This window comes from Oncorhynchus tshawytscha, linkage group LG28 (genome assembly GCF_018296145.1).
Source record: "Oncorhynchus tshawytscha isolate Ot180627B linkage group LG28, Otsh_v2.0, whole genome shotgun sequence".
Lineage (NCBI taxonomy): Eukaryota > Metazoa > Chordata > Actinopteri > Salmoniformes > Salmonidae > Oncorhynchus > Oncorhynchus tshawytscha.
In genome coordinates, this window is record NC_056456.1 from 26,699,140 (window position 1) to 26,720,092 (window position 20,953).

Sequence of the window (20,953 nt, forward strand, 5' to 3'; positions counted from 1 at the left end):
TGTCTTTCGCAGAGGTTGGGATCTTGGCAGAAGATTAACTTCAGTGGCCTGTAGAATGGATTAATGAATTATTCTTCTTCTTCTACAGAGACAAGAATGTGTTTATGAAGAAGTTCAAGGTGGGCTACAGCAACAATGGCTCTGACTTTACTATGGTGAAGGAAGACAACAGCTCTAGGCCTAAGGTAAGGGAAGTAACCTAGGAATTCATGTTTGGTATTGTCACAAACGTTGTTGTAAGACTCGGACCAAAATAAAGCGTGGTTTGGTTTCATCATCTTTATTTAACGTGATCCGGCAAAAAAACAATAAAGGAGAAAGTAACGAACGTGAAGCTACGCAGTGCTCAAGGCAACTATACACAAACAAGATCCCACAACAAACAGGTGGGAAAAAGCTGCCTAAATATGATCCCCAATCAGAGGCAACGATAAACAGCTGCCTCTGATTGGGAACCATACCAAGCCAACCTAGAAATAAAGAAACTAGAATGCCCACCCTAGTCACACCCCGACCTAACCAAAGGTCAAGGCGTGACAGGTATCTTGTGCATTCATCTCCTCTCTTTTCAACAGAGACCCACAGATCAGTAGAAAGTAGGGCTGTCAGAGATGACTGTTTGTCATTTTGGTGCACACATTTTTTTTCATGACGATTAAACACATTGTCTGAAAGCGTTCAAAATACATTGAAAACATCCACAATACATAATATATACAGCTAAAAACAAAAAACAACAATGCACTGTCTAAACAAGTTGACATTGAGGTTAAAGAAAGTGTGCTTTATCTATTTACCTGATTCTGCTAACCGTTACTTTGGGAAAATCAAGATCTCAATATTCTTGTAATTGCTTTTGTATGAAAAATCTTGAATTACAGCTCAAAATCCTGTGATTAACTCGCTAATTTAGAAAAATATTTTGACAAGAGTGCAACATATCCTATTGGTAAAGTCAAGGATGAAATGTGTTTGTGTGCAAACCACCAGCACCTAGCTATTCAAAACATCCAGCAGTACTCTCTGTACTCCCTGTCCCCTTCATAAGACAGTCTGACTTGAATTATCTGTCCTAAAGTGCACCATATTCCCTATGTAGAACACGCCCTTGTCAAAAGTAATATACTTACTACATAGGGAATAGGGTGCAATCTGGGATGCGGCGTTAGATATCCCCCTGTCCTTTTTCCTGTCTTTTTAAAAAGCTAATTTCCAGCCTCCAGTCTTCAAAGATGAACAAACAGTTCATTTCTGTGGATTCAGCTATACATCCAGGTTGCATCCCAAATGGCACCCTATTCCCTATAAAGTGCACCACTTTTGACCGGGGCTCTGGTCACAATTAGTGCACTATATAGGTAATAGTGAGCCATTTGGGAGGCAGACAAAGTGTTTTTCAAACTGCCACTTCAGGCTTCACTTAGATTGGAAACATAAGAACCTACCCAGCAAACCAAAATTGGTTCTGTGAAGATTCCCAGAACATTTGTTAAGTCACGGCAAATGTTCTCATAACACAAAAACTGTCCAGCTGTGATGATGATTCTACAATGTTTCTTTTAGGGTGCAAAACACATTCACGAGATGTTACAAGAATGTTCCCAGAACAGATTTAATCTGTTCTTTAAAGGTTATCTGTGTAGGGTATGGCACCATGGTGGTAGCAGGCCTGGTGTCCCAGACATCTGCTACCTGCTCACAGCAGGGGCTAACTATTTTCACATGTCCTCTCACTTAAAATACTATATTAAGGATAATAATATATTAATAATATATTAAGGATATAATATTAGTTTCATAACCCTGCTAGATCCTAGATGTCATCCTCCCAAAGGTTTTGTTTTGATAGAAAGTAATGTCAGCTCCAGTGTGTGGAACTGACATTACCCTTCTTGTAATGTTTTGCCCAAAATAGCCCCCTATTCCCTTTATAGTGCACTACTTTTGCCCAGGGCCCACATGGTTACTGTGCAGAGCTGGCATAGTGGGGATGGAAAACGGGTTTCTGTCTCATAGTGTACGGTCTGGAAATGGTTTGGTCTTCATCGCTGTTCTGTTCTCCTGGCTCTCTTCCAGATCTTCATTGGGAACCAGAACCATGACACCCCAGAGCTGCGTACGCTGGGCCCTCTGCTGACTCGCTTCCTAAGGGTCTACCCAGAGAGAGCCACCCCCGAGGGCCTGGGGCTCAGACTGGAGCTGCTGGGCTGTGAGATCCATGGTGAGTTAGCACAAACATCTCAGCACACACACACACACGATCACAGACGAATAGAAAGACAGACAAACATGTGCACACACACGCATGCACATTAATTGTCATGGCAACAGTTTTACTTAACAACGACAGCCACAGAGTCGACTAAACGCACAAATAGATCTAGGACCAGGCTAGGGTTATTTCAGTATTCAGTTATTTTCAGTATTAAAAGACCCCTCTGACAGGGTCTAGATTTAGACATCAACCATAGTGACCACACACAGATGGAATCCCAGATAGGTTTCACTTACCTACTCCTAACTACAGACCCTAGACCTGCGTTAGTGGCAAGACTTGGGCATTTAGCCTTTGCTGCATGCTTGATGACAGTCGTATACTGTACCCTGCCTGTCAGTCAGTGTGGGAAGTGTAATGAGTGTGTTATGTGCTATGTGTTATGTGGGAGGGTTAGGACATAAAAGACATGAAAGGCTGACGCGTGCCAGAGCAGGCTACCCTGACTGGGCTGGAGGGGGAGGGGGGATGGACCAGTCACAGTGGGTTGGTGAGGGAGGGGCGGTGGACCAGTCATAGTCGGTGGGTGAGGGAGGGGAGGTGCACCAGTCATAGTGGGAGGGTGAGGGAGGGGAGGTGGACCAGTCATAGTCGATGGGTGAGGGAGGGGAGGTGGACCAATCACAGTGGGTGGGTGAGGGAGGGGAAGTGGACCAGTCATAGTGGGAGGGTGAGGGAGGGGAGGTGGACCAGTCATAGTGGGAGGATGGGTGAGGGAGGGGAGGTAGACCAGTCATAGTGGGAGGGTGGGTGAGGGGAGGTGGACCAGTCATAGTGGGAGGGTGGATGAGGGGAGGTAGACCAGTCATAGTGGGAGGGTGAGGGAGGGGGGTGTACCAGTCATAGTGGGAGGGTGGATGAGGGGGTGTACCAGTCATAGTGGGATGGTGAGGGAGGGGAGGTGGACCAGTCATAGTGGGAAGGTGGGTGAGGGAGGGGAGGTAGACCAGTCATAGTGGGATGGTGAGGGAGGGGAGATGGACCAGTCATATTGGGAGAGTGAGGGAGGGGGTGTACCAGTCATAGTGGGAGGGGGATGAAGGAGGGGAGGTCGACCAGTCATTGTGGGAGGGTGAGGGAGGGGAGGTAGACCAGTCATAGTGGGAGGGTGAGGGAGGGGAGGTAGACCAGTCATAGTGGGAGGGTGAGGGAGGGGAGGTGTACCAGTCATAGTGGGAGGGTGGGGGAGGGGAGGTGTACCAGTCATAGTGGGAGGGTGGGTGACGGAGGGGAGGTGGACCAGTCGTAGTGGGAGGGTGGGTGAGGGAGGGAGAGGAGGTAGACCAGTCATTGTGGGAGGGTGAGGGAGGGGAGGTAGACCAGTCATAGTGGGAGGGTGAGGGAGGGGAGGTAGACCAGTCATAGTGGGAGGGTGAGGGAGGGGAGGTGTACCAGTCATAGTGGGAGGGTGGGGGAGGGAGGTGTACCAGTCATAGTGGGAGGGTGGGTGACAGAGGGGAGGTGGACCAGTCGTAGTGGGAGGGTGGGTGAGGGAGGGAGAGGAGGTAGACCAGTCATTGTGGGAGGGTGAGGGAGGGGAGGTAGACCAGTCATAGTGGGAGGGTGAGGGAGGGGAGGTAGACCAGTCATAGTGGGAGGGTGAGGGAGGGGAGGTGTACCAGTCATAGTGGGAGGGTGGGTGACGGAGGGGAGGTGGACCAGTCGTAGTGGGAGGGTGGGTGAGGGAGGGAGAGGAGGTGGACCAGTCATAGAGGGAGGGAGGGGAGGTGGACCCGTCATTGTGGGAGGGTGAGGGAGGGGAGGTGGACCAGTCATAGTGGGAGGGTGAGAGAGGGGAGGTGGACCAGTCATAGTGGGTGGGTGACTGAGGGTTGGGGATATCTGTGTCTGGTATGAGGATAAGGAGGAGGATAAGAATCAGACGGTGGAGTTGGGGAGAGGTGGTGGAATGGGTGGCAGGTAGGGTAGTAGTTAAGAGCATTGGGATAGTAAGCGAAAGGTTTCTCATTCAAATCCCCGAGCCGACTAGGTGAAAAACCTGTTGACGTGCCCTTGAGCTTGCACCAGTCAAGTGGCCTGGCACCTAACCATAATTGCTCCGGTAAGTCACTCTGGATAACATCGTCTGATAAATGTAAAAAAATGAAAGAAGAAGAAGAGTGTGGCTGGCTGCTTACATGCTCCAACTTCTTTGATCTGTCCCAAATCAATACAATCTCCACATCAAAGAGCATCTGCATGTACACACTTACTAGGGAGCGGGCACACACACACACACACACACACGCGCATTGGAAAATTGACTATGAGCAATCTACTCCAATTCATTTTCCAAATCACCTTCACACCTTTATTTCAAACCCTCTGTTCCACCACTCTCTGCCTGCGTCGGACTAGGGTTTATCTGTGGTGATCGTGCTACCAGTAGCTACCAGCCTCTCTCCATAGTCTCATGTTACTGAATCATTTCCTATCTCCACCCAGACCATGTGGCCTGGAAGCCTGCTTGGTGTCACCATGTCAGGCACATTGCCATCTAAAACCCCATATCCCCTAATCCAATCACAGAAGGTTGACCTGTAGACGGTCTGCTTGCTACAGCAGAGGTATCATTTCCCTGAAGGATTCTTATCCTCTCTCACCCAATTTCATTTCAATTTCATAGCTTTATTGGCATGGGAAACATGTGTTTACATTGCTAAAGCAAGTGAAATAGATCAAAGAAAAGTTAAACAATAAAAAATAAACAGTAAATATTACTCTCACCAAAGTTCAAAAAGAATAAAGACATTTCAAATGTCCCATTATTTATTTATAAATAAACATAAATATAGGTTGTTTTTATAATGGTGTTTGTTATTCACGCGTTGCCCAATTCTTGTGGCAACAGGTCACAAATCTTGCTGCGTGTGGTATTTTAGTTTATCAAAATTTGATTTGTTTTCAAATTCTATGTGTCTCTAATATGAGCATACATTTGGCAGGAGGTTGGGAAGTGCAGCTCAGTTTCCACTTCATTTTGTGGGCAGTGTGCACATAGGCTGTCTTTTCTTGAGAGCCAGGTCTGCCTACGGTGGACTTTCTCAATAGCAAGGCTATGCTCCCTGAGTCTGTACATTGTCAAAGATTTCCTTAATTGTGGGTCAGTCACATTGGTCACGTATTCTGCTACTGTATACTCTCTGTTTAGGGCCAAATAGCATTCTAGTTTGTTCTGTTATTTTTTGTAAATTATTTCCAGTTTGTCAAGTAATTATATTTTTGTTTTCTCATGATTTGGTTGGGTCTAATTGTGTTGCTGTCCTGGGACTCTGCAGGGTGTGTTTGTGAACAGAGCCCCAGGACCAGCTTGCTTAGAGGACTCTTCTCCAGGTTCATCTCTATGTAGGTGATGGCTTTGTTATGGAAGGTTTGGGAATCGCTTCCTTTTAGGTGGTTGAAGAATTTAACGTCTCTTTTCTGGATTTGGATCATTAGCAGGTATCGGCCCAATTCTGCTCTGCATGCATTATTTGGTGTTTTACATTGTACACTGGGGATATTTTTGCAGAATTCTGCATGCAGAATCTCAATTTGGTGTTTGTCCAATATTGTGAATTCTTGGTTGGTGAGCGGACCCCAGACCTCACAACCATAAAGGGCAATGGGTTCTATAACTGAAGTATTTTTAGCCAGATCCTAATTGGGATGTCAAATTTTATGTTCCTTTTGATACCATAAAAGGCCCTTCTTGCCTTGTCTCTCAGATCGTTCACAGCTTTGTGGAAGTTACCTGTGGCGTTGATGTTTAGGCCGAGGTATATATAGTTTTTTGTGTGCTCTAGGGCAACGGTGTCTAGATATAATTTTTTGGAACACCATTATTTTTGTCTTCCTGAGATTTACTGTCAGGGCCCAAGTCTGACAGAATCTATGCAGAAGATATAGGTGCTGCTGTAGACCCTCCTTGGTTGGGGACCAACTCACTCTCTCTCTCTTTACTTCTCTCTACCTCCAGAGCCCACAACTCTCCCACTGACCACGGCTGTAGCAACCATGTTTGCTGTAACCACGTTCGCTGCCACCACAACCGCATCTGTGACCATGCCCACCCTGACGTCAGAGTGTGACGACCAGGAGGCCAGCTGTCACAGTGGAACAGGAGGAGGGGAGGACTATGACACAACAGGTGGTGACCACCACCCTCCTTTTCTCTCTCTCTCTCTCTCTCTCTCTCTCTCTCTCACTCACTCACTCACTCACTCACTCACCCACCCACCCACCCACCCACCCACTCACTCACTCACTCACTCACTCACTCACTCACTCACTCACTCACAACCCCCCATTCAATTCAAAGGGCTTTATTGGCATGGGAAACATATGTTTACATTGCCAAAGCAAGTGAAGTAGATAATAAACTAACGTGAAATTAACAGTAAACATTACACTCACAGAAGTTCCAAAAGAATAAAGACAGTTCAAATGGCATTATGTATATACAGCTGAAGTTGGAAGTTTACATATTTAAACTCAGTTTTTCACAATTCCTGACATTTAATCCTAGTAAAAATTCCCTGTCTTAGGTCAGTTAGGATCACCAGTTTATTTTAAGAATGTGAAATGTCAGAATAATAGTAGAGAGAATGTTTTATTTCAGCTTTAATTTCTTTCATCACATTCCCAGTGGGTCAGAAGTTTGGGGCTGCGTTTGAGAGCAATGTCCTTTAGGGTCTGAGCGAAGGTGGACACTGCTGCCTTGTATAGGTGGGCCTGGTCATAAAGGCTGTTCAAGTCCCTGGTGGAGTGGTGGGCCAGGTAAACATTTGATTTTGAGGCAAAGTCACAGGAAATACTTGCGTTTACCACTGTATGGTAGCAGGATGGGCAAAGTAGAAGACGCTTTTTCAATCACTCCCTTGAGTACTGTGGCCACCCTTTCCTGCTGTGCTCTCAGGTGGTTTGTGCCTGTGTGTATTAATATGTGGCTGGGTGACCCTAGTTGGTCCTCAGACAGAAGGTCTAGGGCGCGCTGGGTGAACCTAGTTGGTCCTCAGACAGAAGGTCTAGGGCACGCTGGGTGAACCTAGTTGGTCCTCAGACAGAAGGTCTTGGGCACGCTGGGTGAACCTAGTTGGTCCTCAGACAGAAGGTCTAAGGCGCGCTGGGTGAACCTAGTTGGTCCTCATACAGAAGGTCTAGGGCACGCTGGGTGAACCTAATTGGTCCTCAGACAGAAGGTCTAGGGCACACTGGGTGAACCTAGTTGGTCCTCAGACAGAAGGTCTAAGGCGCGCTGGGTGAACCTAGTTGGTCCTCATACAGAAGGTCTAGGGCGCACTGGGTGAACCTAGTTGTTCCTCAGACCGAAGGTCTAGGGCGCGCTGGGTGAACCTAGTTGGTCATCAGACAGAAGGTCTAGGGCACGCTGGGTGAACATAATTGGTCCTCAGACAGAAGGTCTAGGGCACGCTGGGTGAACCTAGTTGGTCCTCAGACAGAAGTTCTAGGGCACGCTGGGTGAACCTAGTTGGTCCTCAGACAGAACGTCTAGGGCACGCTGGGTGAACCTAGTTGGTCCTCAGACAGAAGGTCTAGGGCGCGCTGGGTGAACCTAGTATGTCCTCAGACAGAAGGTCTAGGGCGCGCTGGGTGAACCTAGTTGGTCATCAGACAGAAGGTCTAGGGCACACTGGGTGAACACAATTGGTCCTCAGACAGAAGGTCTAGGGCACGCTGGGTGAACCTAGTTGGTCCTCAGACAGAAGGTCTAGGGCATGCTGGGTGAACCTAGCTGGTCCTCAGACAGAAGGTCTAGGGCACGCTGGGTGAACCTAGTTGGTCCTCAGACAGAAGGTCTAAGGCGCGCTGGGTGAACCTAGTTTGTCATCAGACAGAAGGTCTAGGGCACGCTGGGTGAACATAATTGGTCCTCAGACAGAAGGTCTAGGGCACGCTGGGTGAACCTAGTTGGTCCTCAGACAGAAGGTCTAGGGCACACTGGGTGAACATAATTGGAACTCAGACAGAAGGTCTAGGGCACGCTGGGTGAACCTAGTTGGTCCTCAGACAGAAGGTCTAGGGCACGCTGGGTGAACCTAGTTGGTCATCAGACAGAAGGTCTAGGGCACGCTGGGTGAACCTAGTTGGTCCTCAGACAGAAGGTCTAGGGCACGCTGGGTGAACCTAGTTGGTCCTCAGACAGAAGGTCTAGGGCACGCTGGGTGAACCTAGTTGGTCCTCAGACAGAAGGTCTAAGGCGCGCTGGGTGAACCTAGTTGGTCATCAGACAGAAGGTCTAGGGCACGCTGGGTGAACATAATTGGTCCTCAGACAGAAGGTCTAGGGCACGCTGGGTGAACCTAGTTGGTCCTCAGACAGAAGGTCTAGGGCACGCTGGCTAAACCTAGTTGGTCCTCAGACAGAAGGTCTAGGGCACGCTGGGTGAACCTAGTTTGTCCTCAGACAGAAGGTCTAGGGCACGCTGGCTAAACCTAGTTGGTCCTCAGACAGAAGGTCTAGGGCACGCTGGGTGAACCTAGTTGGTCCTCAGACAGAAGGTCTAGGGCGCGCTGGGTGTTTGGACACCAGAGTTTAGACACTCCTTTTTTTCTCTCTTGTATATATTTTTTGTTTGAGTCCATAAGGAGAACAATCTGTGTCTTGTGTATGTCCTCAGTGGGTGTGGGGGGGGTGTCAGGAGGGCTATCAGGGTGGCTGACAGGGGGGGGTGCTCAGAGGGGGTGACATCCCCTGAGCTTGGGGTTCTTCATTTGTCTGTCTCGCTGGGTTGTTGACGTGGTCAAGGTCTGGGGTGGACTGTTCTGCTGTGGTGTCGAGACTTTTGTCGGGAGCTGAGGTGGGCTGTTCTGCTGGCTTCTCTGTGGGGGGTGACCACCTCGCTAATGGGTTGTCTGTCACACCCCATTCCCCTTACCCTCTCCTCCAGCAGTCTGATCCTCTCCTCTAGTGCTCTGTTCTCCTGCTCCTGCTCTTCTCCTGTTGAAGTTGTCTCACTACAGTCCAGAGTGCAGATATGTCTCTCTCCACCTCCAGCTCTCCAGGTCTAGTTAAGGGGGTGTTGTTGTGCTGGACTGTTGTCTAGGTCTGTGCTGACTGGGGTGTAATCACCTGCTGTTCTAGCTCCACCTGCCTTACCTCCAGCTCGGTGAATTTCTCCCTCATTTCAATGAGGGCGTAGTACTCTGTGCTGGGAGGTTGACTTTCTGCATGGGTTTGCTCGTCTGTGGGGTTATGTTATGAAGAGGTCTGACCCTCTTGGGTTGGGGGTATCTTTCTCAAGGGAGAGCTCCTCCTGCTGAGCTATTTCTTAGATTAGGTGAAAGTCCATCTGAAACCGTTTGCGGTTGCCCTGTACCATTACTGTTCCAGACTATTAGCTCACTCCGAGTCCTCGTTGTCTAGTATCCTGAGTTTCCACCAATCGGTAACACCCCCCCCCCCTCTTAACAGAGGGGTACTGTGTTAATATAGCACTGCACCATGCCAGGGGAGGGTCTGTGTGGAAGATAAGGTTGCTTATGTTCCCATTTTTATAATAGTCAGCGAAAATTGTCTCTTGATTTTGCATAAAGAGGTTAATTTTGTACTATTTTCTTGTCTTATTATTCTTTACATTCAAATGGTACTGTATTTTAATTACCTCTGAGCAGCAGGAGGGTGCTTCTAAGGCCTCTCCATTTGGTTGGGGCTCTCCTGCCATTGTTGGGCTCAAGGGCTTTGAAACCTCTCGCTTCACTCATCAGTGATAATTGAAGTTGTATCTCTTTGTCCTAGCAAGCTTTGTAGCATTAGCATTCAGTCCTTATAAAGTAAAATATATCATTGTCATGTATTTTTCTTCTTGGCTTTTGAAAGTAAAAAATAGCTTCAGACTAAGCATTACTCACTAAGTTCCAGGTTGGATGGTGTTTTCAGGTTTCTGTTTGTTTGACAGAGCATTTTCTGTACCGTTTGGGAATAATAATCCTTGGTGTAAGAAGCATTCCAGGTAATTCCAGGTAATTCCATCCAAAATCAGGTTGTAGGTTTAGAGTTTTGATTTGGAGTGAAGGTTATGTTGTTTAGGGTAGCATCCTGTATACGTCCCTGCCAAAAAAATCTCTGTTTGTTTAACTCTAAATGTAACTATTTTTTAAAACATGCTGAACAATGTGGGAGCTCATCTGCTCATGACCTCTCTCTCGCCATCCCTCCTTCTCCACTAACAACCTCTATCTATCTACAGGATCTATTTTGTTTGCATCCCTGACTGTGCCCGTCTGTGTCTGACAGGTGGCACCACATTGGCAGACCCAACCCTGGAGGAAGAGCTTGTGCCAGGTGAGAATGCCCATAAAGTACCGCCTCATTCACTTCATCCATCCATCCATCTCTCTCTCTCTGTGCTTTGGCCCACTCCTCTGTTGTTTGTTAGCATGTTGGGTATGACATAGACCAACAGTGGTGTTGGCTAAAGGACAAACAGATCTGGCAACCAGGCACAAAAGAGAAGGAACATTTCCATTACTGTTCTACATTAGTCTACTTTCAGCAGGTTGCTCCCAAATCAAATTTGATTTGAAATTCCCTTTATAACTGTTGACCAGCAACCAGTCTTTGGCTTTGAGATGGAAAAAACTGAACTACAGAAACAGGAATATTGGGTTTCAATGAACTGAGTAAAGGGGTCATATGTCAACAACCAGAGGGCAAAACAACAGTTACTTATTCTCTGACTGCTACAGCAACGTCTAAACAAAAACTCTTGGTATTTATAGCAATAGCATTCATTTGGATGCGTTGGTTAATCACCACCGTGTAACGTTTTGCCCAAAATAGCCCCCTATTCCCTTTATAGTGCACTACTTTTGCCCAGGGCCCACAGGGTTACTGTGCAGAGCTGGCATAGTGTCTCGTAGTGTACGGTCTGGAAATGGTTTGGTCTTCAACGCTGTTCTGTTCTGATGGCACTCCTCCCTTCTCTCTGGAAGGTCCCTTCACTCTTCCTTCCATCTGGAAGGTCCCTTCACTCTTCCTTCCCTCTGGAAGGTCCCTTCACTCTTCCTTCCCTCTGGAAGGTCCCTTCACTCTTCCTTCCCTCTGGAAGGTTCCTTCACTCCTTCCTTCTCTCTGGAAGGTCCCTTCACTCCTTCCTTCTCTCTGGAAGGTTCCTTCACTCTTCCTTCTCTCTGGAAGGTTCCTTCACTCCTTCCTTCCCTCTGGAAGGTTCCTTCATTCTGTGAATCTTTCTTTAGTCAAAAATGAAATACTGTATCTAAGTTTGAGTGCTTTCAAGAGACTGTAAGGAAACTAGAAATTGTAATTTTTCTTAAGAAAAATTATGGGGTTGCCTCAGCAGTGCGAAAGTATTTTCATGGTAGTGGAAGTTTAAATTGTTTTTAGGAAATTAGAAATGACATGTTTTCACTTCCTTACCTCACCCTCTTTTCACATTGTGTAGAATAGTTACACTTAGCCAGAGGAAACGAGCATTGTTACTTACAAGGTTGACCTCTTTTCCAGAGTACCTGTGGTTTGCTTGTGACTTTGGCTGGGCGGGCAACCCGTCGTTCTGTGGCTGGACACTGGAGAAGGATACTGGTGCTGAGTGGATGATTCAGACCAGCGGGGCCCCCACCGTCCACAAAGGGCCCAACCTGGACCACACAGGTGGGTGGGAGGAGAAGAGAACAGAGAACAGAGTACACACACGCGCACACACACACACACACACACACACACACACTGACACACACACACACACACACACACAAACACACACACACACACACACACTGTAGTAAATAAGGACTAACACAATGAACATGGACTCAGAAAATACTTCACTTGTCTCTTAGCTTGTCTCTTACTGTCCTCTACAGGAGTTCCAGGGAACTTCATCTACATGCAGCTGGCTGCTGAGACCGAAATGGAAGAGGAGGAGGACGAGCAGGAGGAGGACGAGCAGGAGGAGGACGAGGTGGAGGAGAGGGTGGCACGCCTAGCCAGCCTGCCTGTCACCGCCCCAGACACGAACCTGTGTGTGTCCTTCTGGTACCACATTTTCGGGGAGCACGCTGGCACCCTGCACATCAAACAGAGGAGACAGACAGAGGAGGGGCGGGCGGAGGCACTACTCTGGACCGTCAGTGGACACCAGGGCAGCAGATGGAGGGAGGGACGGCTGTTGGTGCCCCACTCCAGCACACCATATGAGGTAAAGCACTAGGCTAGGTTACGAGTCTCTTTGAAATACAGATGTAGGATCTTAATTTGAGCCAGTTTGCTCCAGCAGGAAAAAAATCCTGCAGCAACAGGAAAAGTGAATTATTATGTGTAATATAATTAATAAAAAATGCAATAAAAAAGGAACCGCTGCACAATGCTGTTCGTGCTCCCAGGTGATTTTATTTACACAATGTTTTGACCCTTAGGTCTTCATCAGGCATCCAAGTTAATTAATGGACATTTTCTGGGGGGTTGAAACATTTTTTCATATGGTAAAATCAAATTTTAAAGTGGAAAGTACAAACTTCAGAAGCCTTTTTAAACCTCAAATACACTAAAAGTTTTAAATGTCCTGCATTGCAGGAAATGTCTCCTGCAACAGGGTGATCAAATTAAGATCTTACATCTGTAGGTTACGGGCATCTTAGGCCTAGGTTACGAGCTTCTTAGACCTAGGTTATGAACCTCTTAGACCTAGGTTACGTTCCAAATGCCACCCTATTCCCTATATACAGTAGTGTGCTACTGTTGACAAGAGCAGTATGGTCCCTGGTCAAAAGTAATGCAATATGTAGCAGTATTTCACCTGTGTGTTTGTGTTGTTGTTCCTAGGTGGTGATTGAGGGAGTGGGAGACAGGAGCACAGGACACATCGCGCTGGACAATATAAAGATCCTGGATGGACTCACACCAGAGGAGTGTAAGGGTAAGTGTCACTGCTAGTGTTGAATATTTTCCTGGTATTTTGCAAATGTTCAATCCTGAGAATAAATAACTTTTTTCCCGGGTAACACAGTATTTCCCGCCAAAACTGGAAGTGCCATTCAAAAGAATATAAATAGGCCTATGTCTGGATTTGATTAGAGCTTTGATTTTTTTTAAATCAAGCCTGATGCTACCTGGGCCTGATGAGCCATACATTAAATGCATTTTATGAGCCCTACATTAAAGACATTTAATGAGACCAAGTCCAAAAAAGCCAATAGAGCAATTTTCAATAGGCAGTGCCTTCGGAAAGTATTCAGACCCCTTGACTTTTTCCACATTTTGTTACGTTACAGCCTTATTCTAAATTGATTCAATATAATAAAATACCTCAGCAATCTAGACACAATACCCCATAATGACAAAGCAAAAACAGGTTTAGACATTTTTGTAAATTTATATACAAAAAAAAGTATACCAGTTCAATTTAAGGACATTTTGTTACGTTACAGCCTTAATAATAAAATATTACACACGATACCCCATAAGGACAAAGCGAAAACGGGTTTTTATACATTTTTGCAAAGTTATTTATAAAAAAACAAACAGAAATACCTTATTTACAGATGAGAAATTCTGCACAGGTGCATCCTGTTTCCATTGATCATCCTTGAGATGTTTCTACAACTTGATTGAAGTCCACCTGTGGTAAATTCAATTGATTGGACATGATTGGAAAGGCTCACAGCTGTCTATATAAGGTCCCACAGTTGACAGTGCATGTCAGAGCAAAACCCAAGCCATGAGGTCGAAAGAATTGTCCATAGAGCCACGAGACAGCATTGTGTCGAGGCACAGATCTGGGGAAGGCTACCAAAAAATGTCTGCAGCATTGAAGGTCCCCAAGAACAGGGTGGCCTCCATCATTCTTAAATGGAAGAAGTTTGGAACCACCAAGACTCTTCCTAGAGCTGGCCACCCGGACAAACTGAGGAAGGGAGGTGACCAAGAACCCGATGGTCACTCTGACAGAGCTCTAGAGTTCCTCTGTGGACATGGGATAACCTTCCAGAAAGACAACCATCTCTGTAGCACTCAGGCCAATCGGGCCTTTTGAGTTGAGGTTAGGGCTTTGTGATGGCCACGCCAATACCTTGATTTTGTTGTCCTTAAGCCATTTTGCCACAACTTTGGAAGTATGCTTGGGGTCATTGTCCATTTGGAAGACCCATTTGCGACCAAGCTTTAACTTCCTGACTGATGTCTTGAGATATATCCATATATCTATATATCTATATATCCACATAATTTTATTTCCTCATGAAGCCATCTATTTCGTGAAGTGTACCAGTCCCTCCTGCAGCAATGCACCCCCACAACCTGATGCTGCCACCCCCGTGCCTCTTGGTTGGGATGATGTTCTTCGGCTTGCAAGCCTGCCCCTTTTTCCTCCAAACGTAACAATGGTCATTATGGCCAAACAGTTCTATTTTTTGTTTCATCAGATCAGAGGACATTTCTCCAAAAAGTACAATATTTGTCCCCATGTGCAGTTGCAAGCCGTAGTCTGGCTTTTTAATGTGGTTTTGGAGCAGTGGCTTCTTCCTTGCTGAGCGGCCTTTCAAGTTATGTCGATATAGGACTCTTTTTACTGTGGATATAGATACTTTTGTACCGGTTTCCTCCAGCATCTTCACAAGGTCCTTTGCTGTTGTTCTGGGATTGATTTGTACTTTTCGCACCAAAGTACGTTCATCTCTAGGAGACAGAATGCATCTCCTTCCTGAGCAGTGTGACGGCTGCGTGGTCCCATAGTGTTTATACTTGCGTACTATTGTTTGTACAGATGAACATGGTACCTTCAGGCATTTGGAAATTGTTTTGCCTTGAAATACATCCACAGGTACACCTCCAATTGACTTTTCCAAGCTGTTTAAAGGCAAAGTCAACATAGTGTATGTAAACTTCTGACCCACTGGAATTGTGATACAGTGAATTATAAGTGAAATAATCTGTCTGTAAACAATTGTTGGAAAAATTACTTGTGTCAAGACATTTGTGGAATGGTTGAAAAACAAGTTTTAATGACTCCAACCTAAGTGTATGTAAACGTCTGACTTCAACTGTATAGCTCTTAGTTCATTCCAGACTTGACTGCCCTTGACCAATACATAAACATCCTGTGGCGTACTGCATTAGCATTGAACAGCCCACACGATATGCAACTTTTCAGGGAAGTTAGGAAACAATATACACAGTCCGTTAGGAAAGCAAAAGCTAGCTTTTTCAAACAGAAATTTGCATCCTGTAGCACAAATTCCAAAAGGTTTTGGGACACTGTAAAGTCCATCGAGAATAATAGTACCTCCTCCCAGCTGCCCACTACACTGAGGCTAGGAAACACTGTCACCACTGATAAATCTACAATAATCAAGAATTTCAATAAGCATTTTTCTACGGCTGGCTGTGCTTTCCACCTGGCTACACCTACCCAGGCCAACAGCTCTGCAACCCCTGCAGCCACTTGCCCAAGCCCCCTGCTTCTCCTTCACCCAACTTCAGATAGCTGATGTTCTGGAAGATCTGCAAAACCTGGACCCCTACAAAAAAGATGGGCTAGATAATCTGGACCCTCTCTTTCTATCCGCCCCAATTGTTGCAACCCATATTACTAGCCTGTTCAACCTCTCTTTCGTATCGTCTGAGATTCCTAAAGATTGGAAAGCTGCCGTGGTCATCCCCCTCTTCAAAGGGGGAGAAACTCTAGACCCAAACTGTTACAGACCTATATCTATCCTGCCCTGCCTTTCTTAAGTCTTCGAAATCCAAGTTAACAAACAGATCACCGACCATTTCGAATCCCACCGTACCTTCTCCGCTATGCAATCTGGTTTCCGAGCTGGTCATGGGTGCACCTCAGCCACGCTCAAGGTCCTAAACGATATCATAACCGCCATCGATAAAAGACAGTACTGTACAGCCGTCTTTATCGACCTGGCCAAGGCTTTCAACTCTGTCAATCACCGCATTCTTATCGGCAGACTCAACAGCCTTGGTTACTCAAATGACTGCCTTGCCTGGTTCACCAAATACTTCTCAGATAGACTTCAGTGTGTCAAATCGGAGGGCCTGTTGTCCGGACCTCTGGCAGTCTCTATGGGGGTGCCACAGGGTTCAATTATCGGGCAGACTCTTTTCTCTGTATATATCAATGATGTCGCTCTTGATCGCTGAGTGAGCAGCCCTAACTTATGAAACCCCACATCTCACATTTTAGAAGCTAAAATCACATTTCATCCCGTCACAAATAATTTCATATTCAAACATTTAAATTGAACAACAATTCCATGTGAATCCGATAACTCTGATGTGTAGACTTTCCACTGTAGAGTTTGTCATCTTATCATTGATGAGAATGTCTCAGATGACAACCAAACTGACATCATATTCATTAAGTACCACTGCATATGTTCAATTGTTCGGATTACCAGAATATAGTTCATTTCCCCCCACCTACTGATGTTCCCAGAATCTCTATGTTAACCAAGGTTTTTATAAATGTAACCTCAGTAGGTTAGCGTTGTGAGATGGGCTGTCTGTCCCCACCCTGAGCATTGATGATTCATCATGCAGAGGCTGTAGAGAAGCCAGATTTAGACAGTGCATATAATTTAACAGTTACATTTCACGCCATGCTGTTCATATAAATAATACATTTAAATAATTTATTATAATTGACTGGATTCCCAAAGCTATTTATCCCGCGAAAAGGGAGAGGTTTTGGGCTGTAAATCCCGGTAAATGGGTTCCCACCCATCAACCCTGGTCACTGCCCACCTTGACTCTGCTAAGGTTCAAACCCTATTGGAAGGGAACAGGCAGGAAATGTGAAATCCTTCAACCAGGACTTCTGGACATCTTTGGGAAGGTAACCAGAATGGTAGTTTGTTACAATACTGATCCTGCTTATGATGTAGAACAACTTTGTTTCTCCTCCAGATCCAGATATACCAGAGGCTCCTACGTCCCAGCCAACAGAGATCTGCATATACCGTGAGTGCAGTACCTCACTGCTCATTGAGCTTGTAATATAAATAAAAATCTCTAACATTCTCAATTCGAGCTCATGCTAGGCCATATACTGTATGTATCCAACTGTCAACGTGTTTTAACAGGATCTTCCATCCTTAACAACTAAAGTGTAGAGGGACAAGAAAGTAAAGAGGAGAGATGCTGTGTTAGAAGGACGTGGGCCAGATTCAAACCCATGCCAGCACTGGCATACAGTACATGTGTGCTTTGAAGACAGCAGTAGTAACTGCTTGTCTAGACCACCCCAGGCTACTAAAGGTGTTTTTTTCCATCTCTATTTCAGCGATGGAGCCCTACTACCCAGAGGAAGTGGAGAATAGTGAGCTGGGTGGCCCAGGCAACATGCTGAAAACCCTGGACCCCATTCTCATCACCATCATCGCTATGAGCGCTCTGGGGGTTTTCCTGGGAGCTATCTGTGGTGTCATCCTCTACTGTGCCTGCTCGCACGGCCACATGTCCGACAGCAGGAACTTGTCGGCTCTGGAGAACTATAACTTTGAGCTGGTGGACGGCGTCAAGCTAAAGAAGGACAGCAAGCTGAATGCACAGAACAGCTACTCAGAGGCGTGAGCGTCATCCTCTGAGGGAAGAGAACACAAGCAGCCTCATAGCTGGAGGAACTAGACCACCGGACGGAGGGTTGTGAGTTGTGACTCAAGTGTTGTCCTATTCCTTATATAGGGCACTATGTAGGGGATAGGGTGGCATTTGGGATGCAGCTGGCTATAGTGATGGTGGGAGGTTGTGACTGAGCCATGCTATTCTCAGGAGCTGCAGTGAAAGGAACCTACCCGTAGTGGGCACTGTGTATAAATAAAACGTGTACAGCAAAAATTATTGTTTTGTTTTTTGTTTGTTTTGCAACGTGCTTTGTTTTTCTGTAATCAGATGCTGGTGATGAGACCAATTGAGATGGAAATATTTATCATGTTTTTGTTATTTTTCTTTTGGAAGGATAGGATATTTTATTTTTCATCAGAGGTCATTATTATTCACAGAAAGCGCATAGAAACGTATATTCACTATCCTGACACGTGGCTCTTCGGCTGGCCATGTTATCAGTTTGTATGTCTGCATCGATTTGTGCATCTTGTTTGTGTGTGTGTGTGCGTGCATGTACGCATGCATGTGTGTGCGTGAGCAAGTGTATGTGCATGCATGTGTGTATGCATCCAGAGGGTGCTTGCCCTGGCCCTAGACCTGTGTCTAGTTCCACAGTGCCTTTTTGAAAGTTTATGTTGCCTTTTCTCCACTGATTCTCTTCTAATCATAGCAGTACGTTAGGCATCGGCTGGTAGAGTCTGATTCTGATCATAGCAGTACGTTAGGCATCAGCTGGTAGAGTCTGATTCTGATCATAGCAGTACGTTAGGCATCAGCTGGTAGAGTCCGATTCTGATCATAGCAGTACGTTAGGCATCAGCTGGTAGAGTCTGATTCTGATCATAGCAGTACGTTAGGCATCAGCTGGTAGAGTCTGATTCTGATCATAGCAGTACGTTAGGCATCAGCTGGTAGAGTCTGATTCTGATCATAGCAGTAAGTTAGGCATCAGCTGGTAGAGTCCGATTCTGATCATAGCAGTACGTTAGGCATCGGCTGGTAGAGTCTGATTCTGATCATAGCAGTACGTTAGGCATCAGCTGGTAGAGTCCGATTCTGATCATAGCAGTACGTTAGGCATCGGCTGGTAGTCTGATTCTGATCATAGCAGTACGTTAGGCATCGGCTGGTAGTCTGATTCTGTTCTGATCATGGCAGTACGTTAGGTATTGGCTGGTAGTCTGATTCTGTTCTGATCATGGCAGTACGTTAGGTATTGGCTGGTAGTCTGATTTTGTGCTGATTTTAGAGTCAGATTCTGTTCTGATCATAGCAGTACGTTAGGCATCGACATATAGAGTCTGATTCTGATCATAGCAGTACGTTAGGCATCGGCTGGTGGAGTCTGATTCTGTTCTGATCATAGCAGTATGTTAGGCATCGGCTGGTAGAGTCTGATTCTGATCAATGCAGTACGTTAGGCATCGGCTGGTAGCAGTACGTTAGATTGGGAGAGCAGGGTCAGATTGGCAGGATTCCATGCCATCCCTCCATAGCACATGACACATCCAACTTATTGTACATAGGTTTTAATATATTTGAGCGCCTTTATAAAAAGAGACAAAATGCTGCAGTATCCTTTCTTTGTGGTAGGCAATGTTATCTGGCTGTCATTGTGTTGTTATGTTCCATTGGTGCTCCCCCAATGCTGCCTGGGAAATGAGGGTTATTAAAGCCAATGGTTATGGCCTTTTGAGAGATGTTCAGATTCAGCCATGATCATCAGTATTGAGCCTTATTAATAGGGGCAACAATTGGCTACAAAGGCCTAACAAGGAGAGAGTGAAGAAGTGTCCAAAATGACACCCTATTCCCTACAGAGTGCACTACTTTTTACCAGAGCCCTATGGGCTATATAAAAGTAGTGTACTATATATGGAATATGGTGCTATTTGAGACGTAGTCAGACAACAGACTGGGTGGCTGAAGCATCTCTACGAAGAAAATGCTATGACAATACCTGGGACATTATGGGCCAGTTTCTCAGACATAGATTCAGAATCTCGTTGAGAATGCTTTCAAGTCCTGGACTAGGCTTAACCTACGTCTGGGAAAGCGTCCCTACATGTCTGTGGTAGAATGATGGCCCTTGATGGAATGAGAGAGACCCGTGTGACATCATGCTGTATGTACTGTAGCCTACATCCTCTTTGCTCTCCTTTTTGTCTGTATTGAATGTTAATGTGAAGAGTTCAGACAAAACAAAGCACTGTATGAAATGGAGAAGACATAGGTCCAAGGTTTAATCAATGGATGTGATGTAGCTTATTCCTTCCGACGGGGTCTATGAGCTTCTATGTTTAGATTCCTTCATGTTTTCTTCATGCGGTGGTAGCTAGTTAAACAGCTGTTTCATAGTTCTGCTTCGAGCTCATAACAGTATTCCACATTCCATAGGATTAGAATGATTGTAATTCAAATGAGTCATTCTATTTCTATGGTTCCACCCCTTGTAAAGGCATAATGTTTTGGTGTTGTCTTCGTCAATAGGAAAGGATGCTGCAGCACTAGATGTGAAAACAATGTTGCACTGATATATTTAAAAGATCTTGGTGTTGTTTATGATATTCACTTGTGAAAAAAGAGAAAGAAAGCAAAAGAAGGATAAGACAGTGTTACAGATAACTCTTTTATATGGTTTCAGATGATATAGTTCTGAAATGTACAATTATGGAGATGTTTTTCATTATTGAAAAAGCTATACATGTCTCTTTACTTATGTAATGTTCAACTTGGTATGTTATATCACCTTGTGTTTTTTGTACTGTCACAAATGTCTGTGCCATTTTCTTTTCTACAAAATGTTTGATTTTCAATACTGCTTCTGTAATTTGCAGTCCCAGATCAAAAAAAGAAAAAAGACGTAAGCAGTTGAGGCCTTAATGACTCAAGTAATGTTTCTTTACTTGGACTCCGTCCCAAATGTCTCTATTCCCTATATAGTGCACCCATAGGGCTCTGGTCAAAAGTAGTGCACGATGTAGGGAATAGGGTGCCATTTGACTCCCTGGTCAGCTTCAAGACCCATCTGTCTATGTTGTTTCTGACTCTGTTCAATGACTACTACATTCCAAAGAATTGGATCAAATAAAAGTTTGAATAAGA

General features: G+C 45.5%; 1 protein-coding gene across 1 annotated transcript in view; it reads left to right on the plus strand.

Annotated features, from left to right (window-relative positions):
* The window catches only part of LOC112226999 (neuropilin-1a), a 70,579-nt gene extending 49,626 nt beyond the window's left edge, over positions 1-20,953 (plus strand). Inside the window, exons 10-18 of the mRNA XM_024391765.2 lie at positions 89-185; positions 2,077-2,221; positions 6,234-6,404; positions 10,511-10,558; positions 11,741-11,887; positions 12,100-12,434; positions 13,058-13,151; positions 17,150-17,203; positions 17,526-20,953. Coding sequence (XP_024247533.1) covers positions 89-185; positions 2,077-2,221; positions 6,234-6,404; positions 10,511-10,558; positions 11,741-11,887; positions 12,100-12,434; positions 13,058-13,151; positions 17,150-17,203; positions 17,526-17,815 — 1,381 coding nt within the window. The 3' untranslated portion in view covers positions 17,816-20,953. The remainder of the gene's footprint in view (positions 1-88; positions 186-2,076; positions 2,222-6,233; positions 6,405-10,510; positions 10,559-11,740; positions 11,888-12,099; positions 12,435-13,057; positions 13,152-17,149; positions 17,204-17,525) is intronic.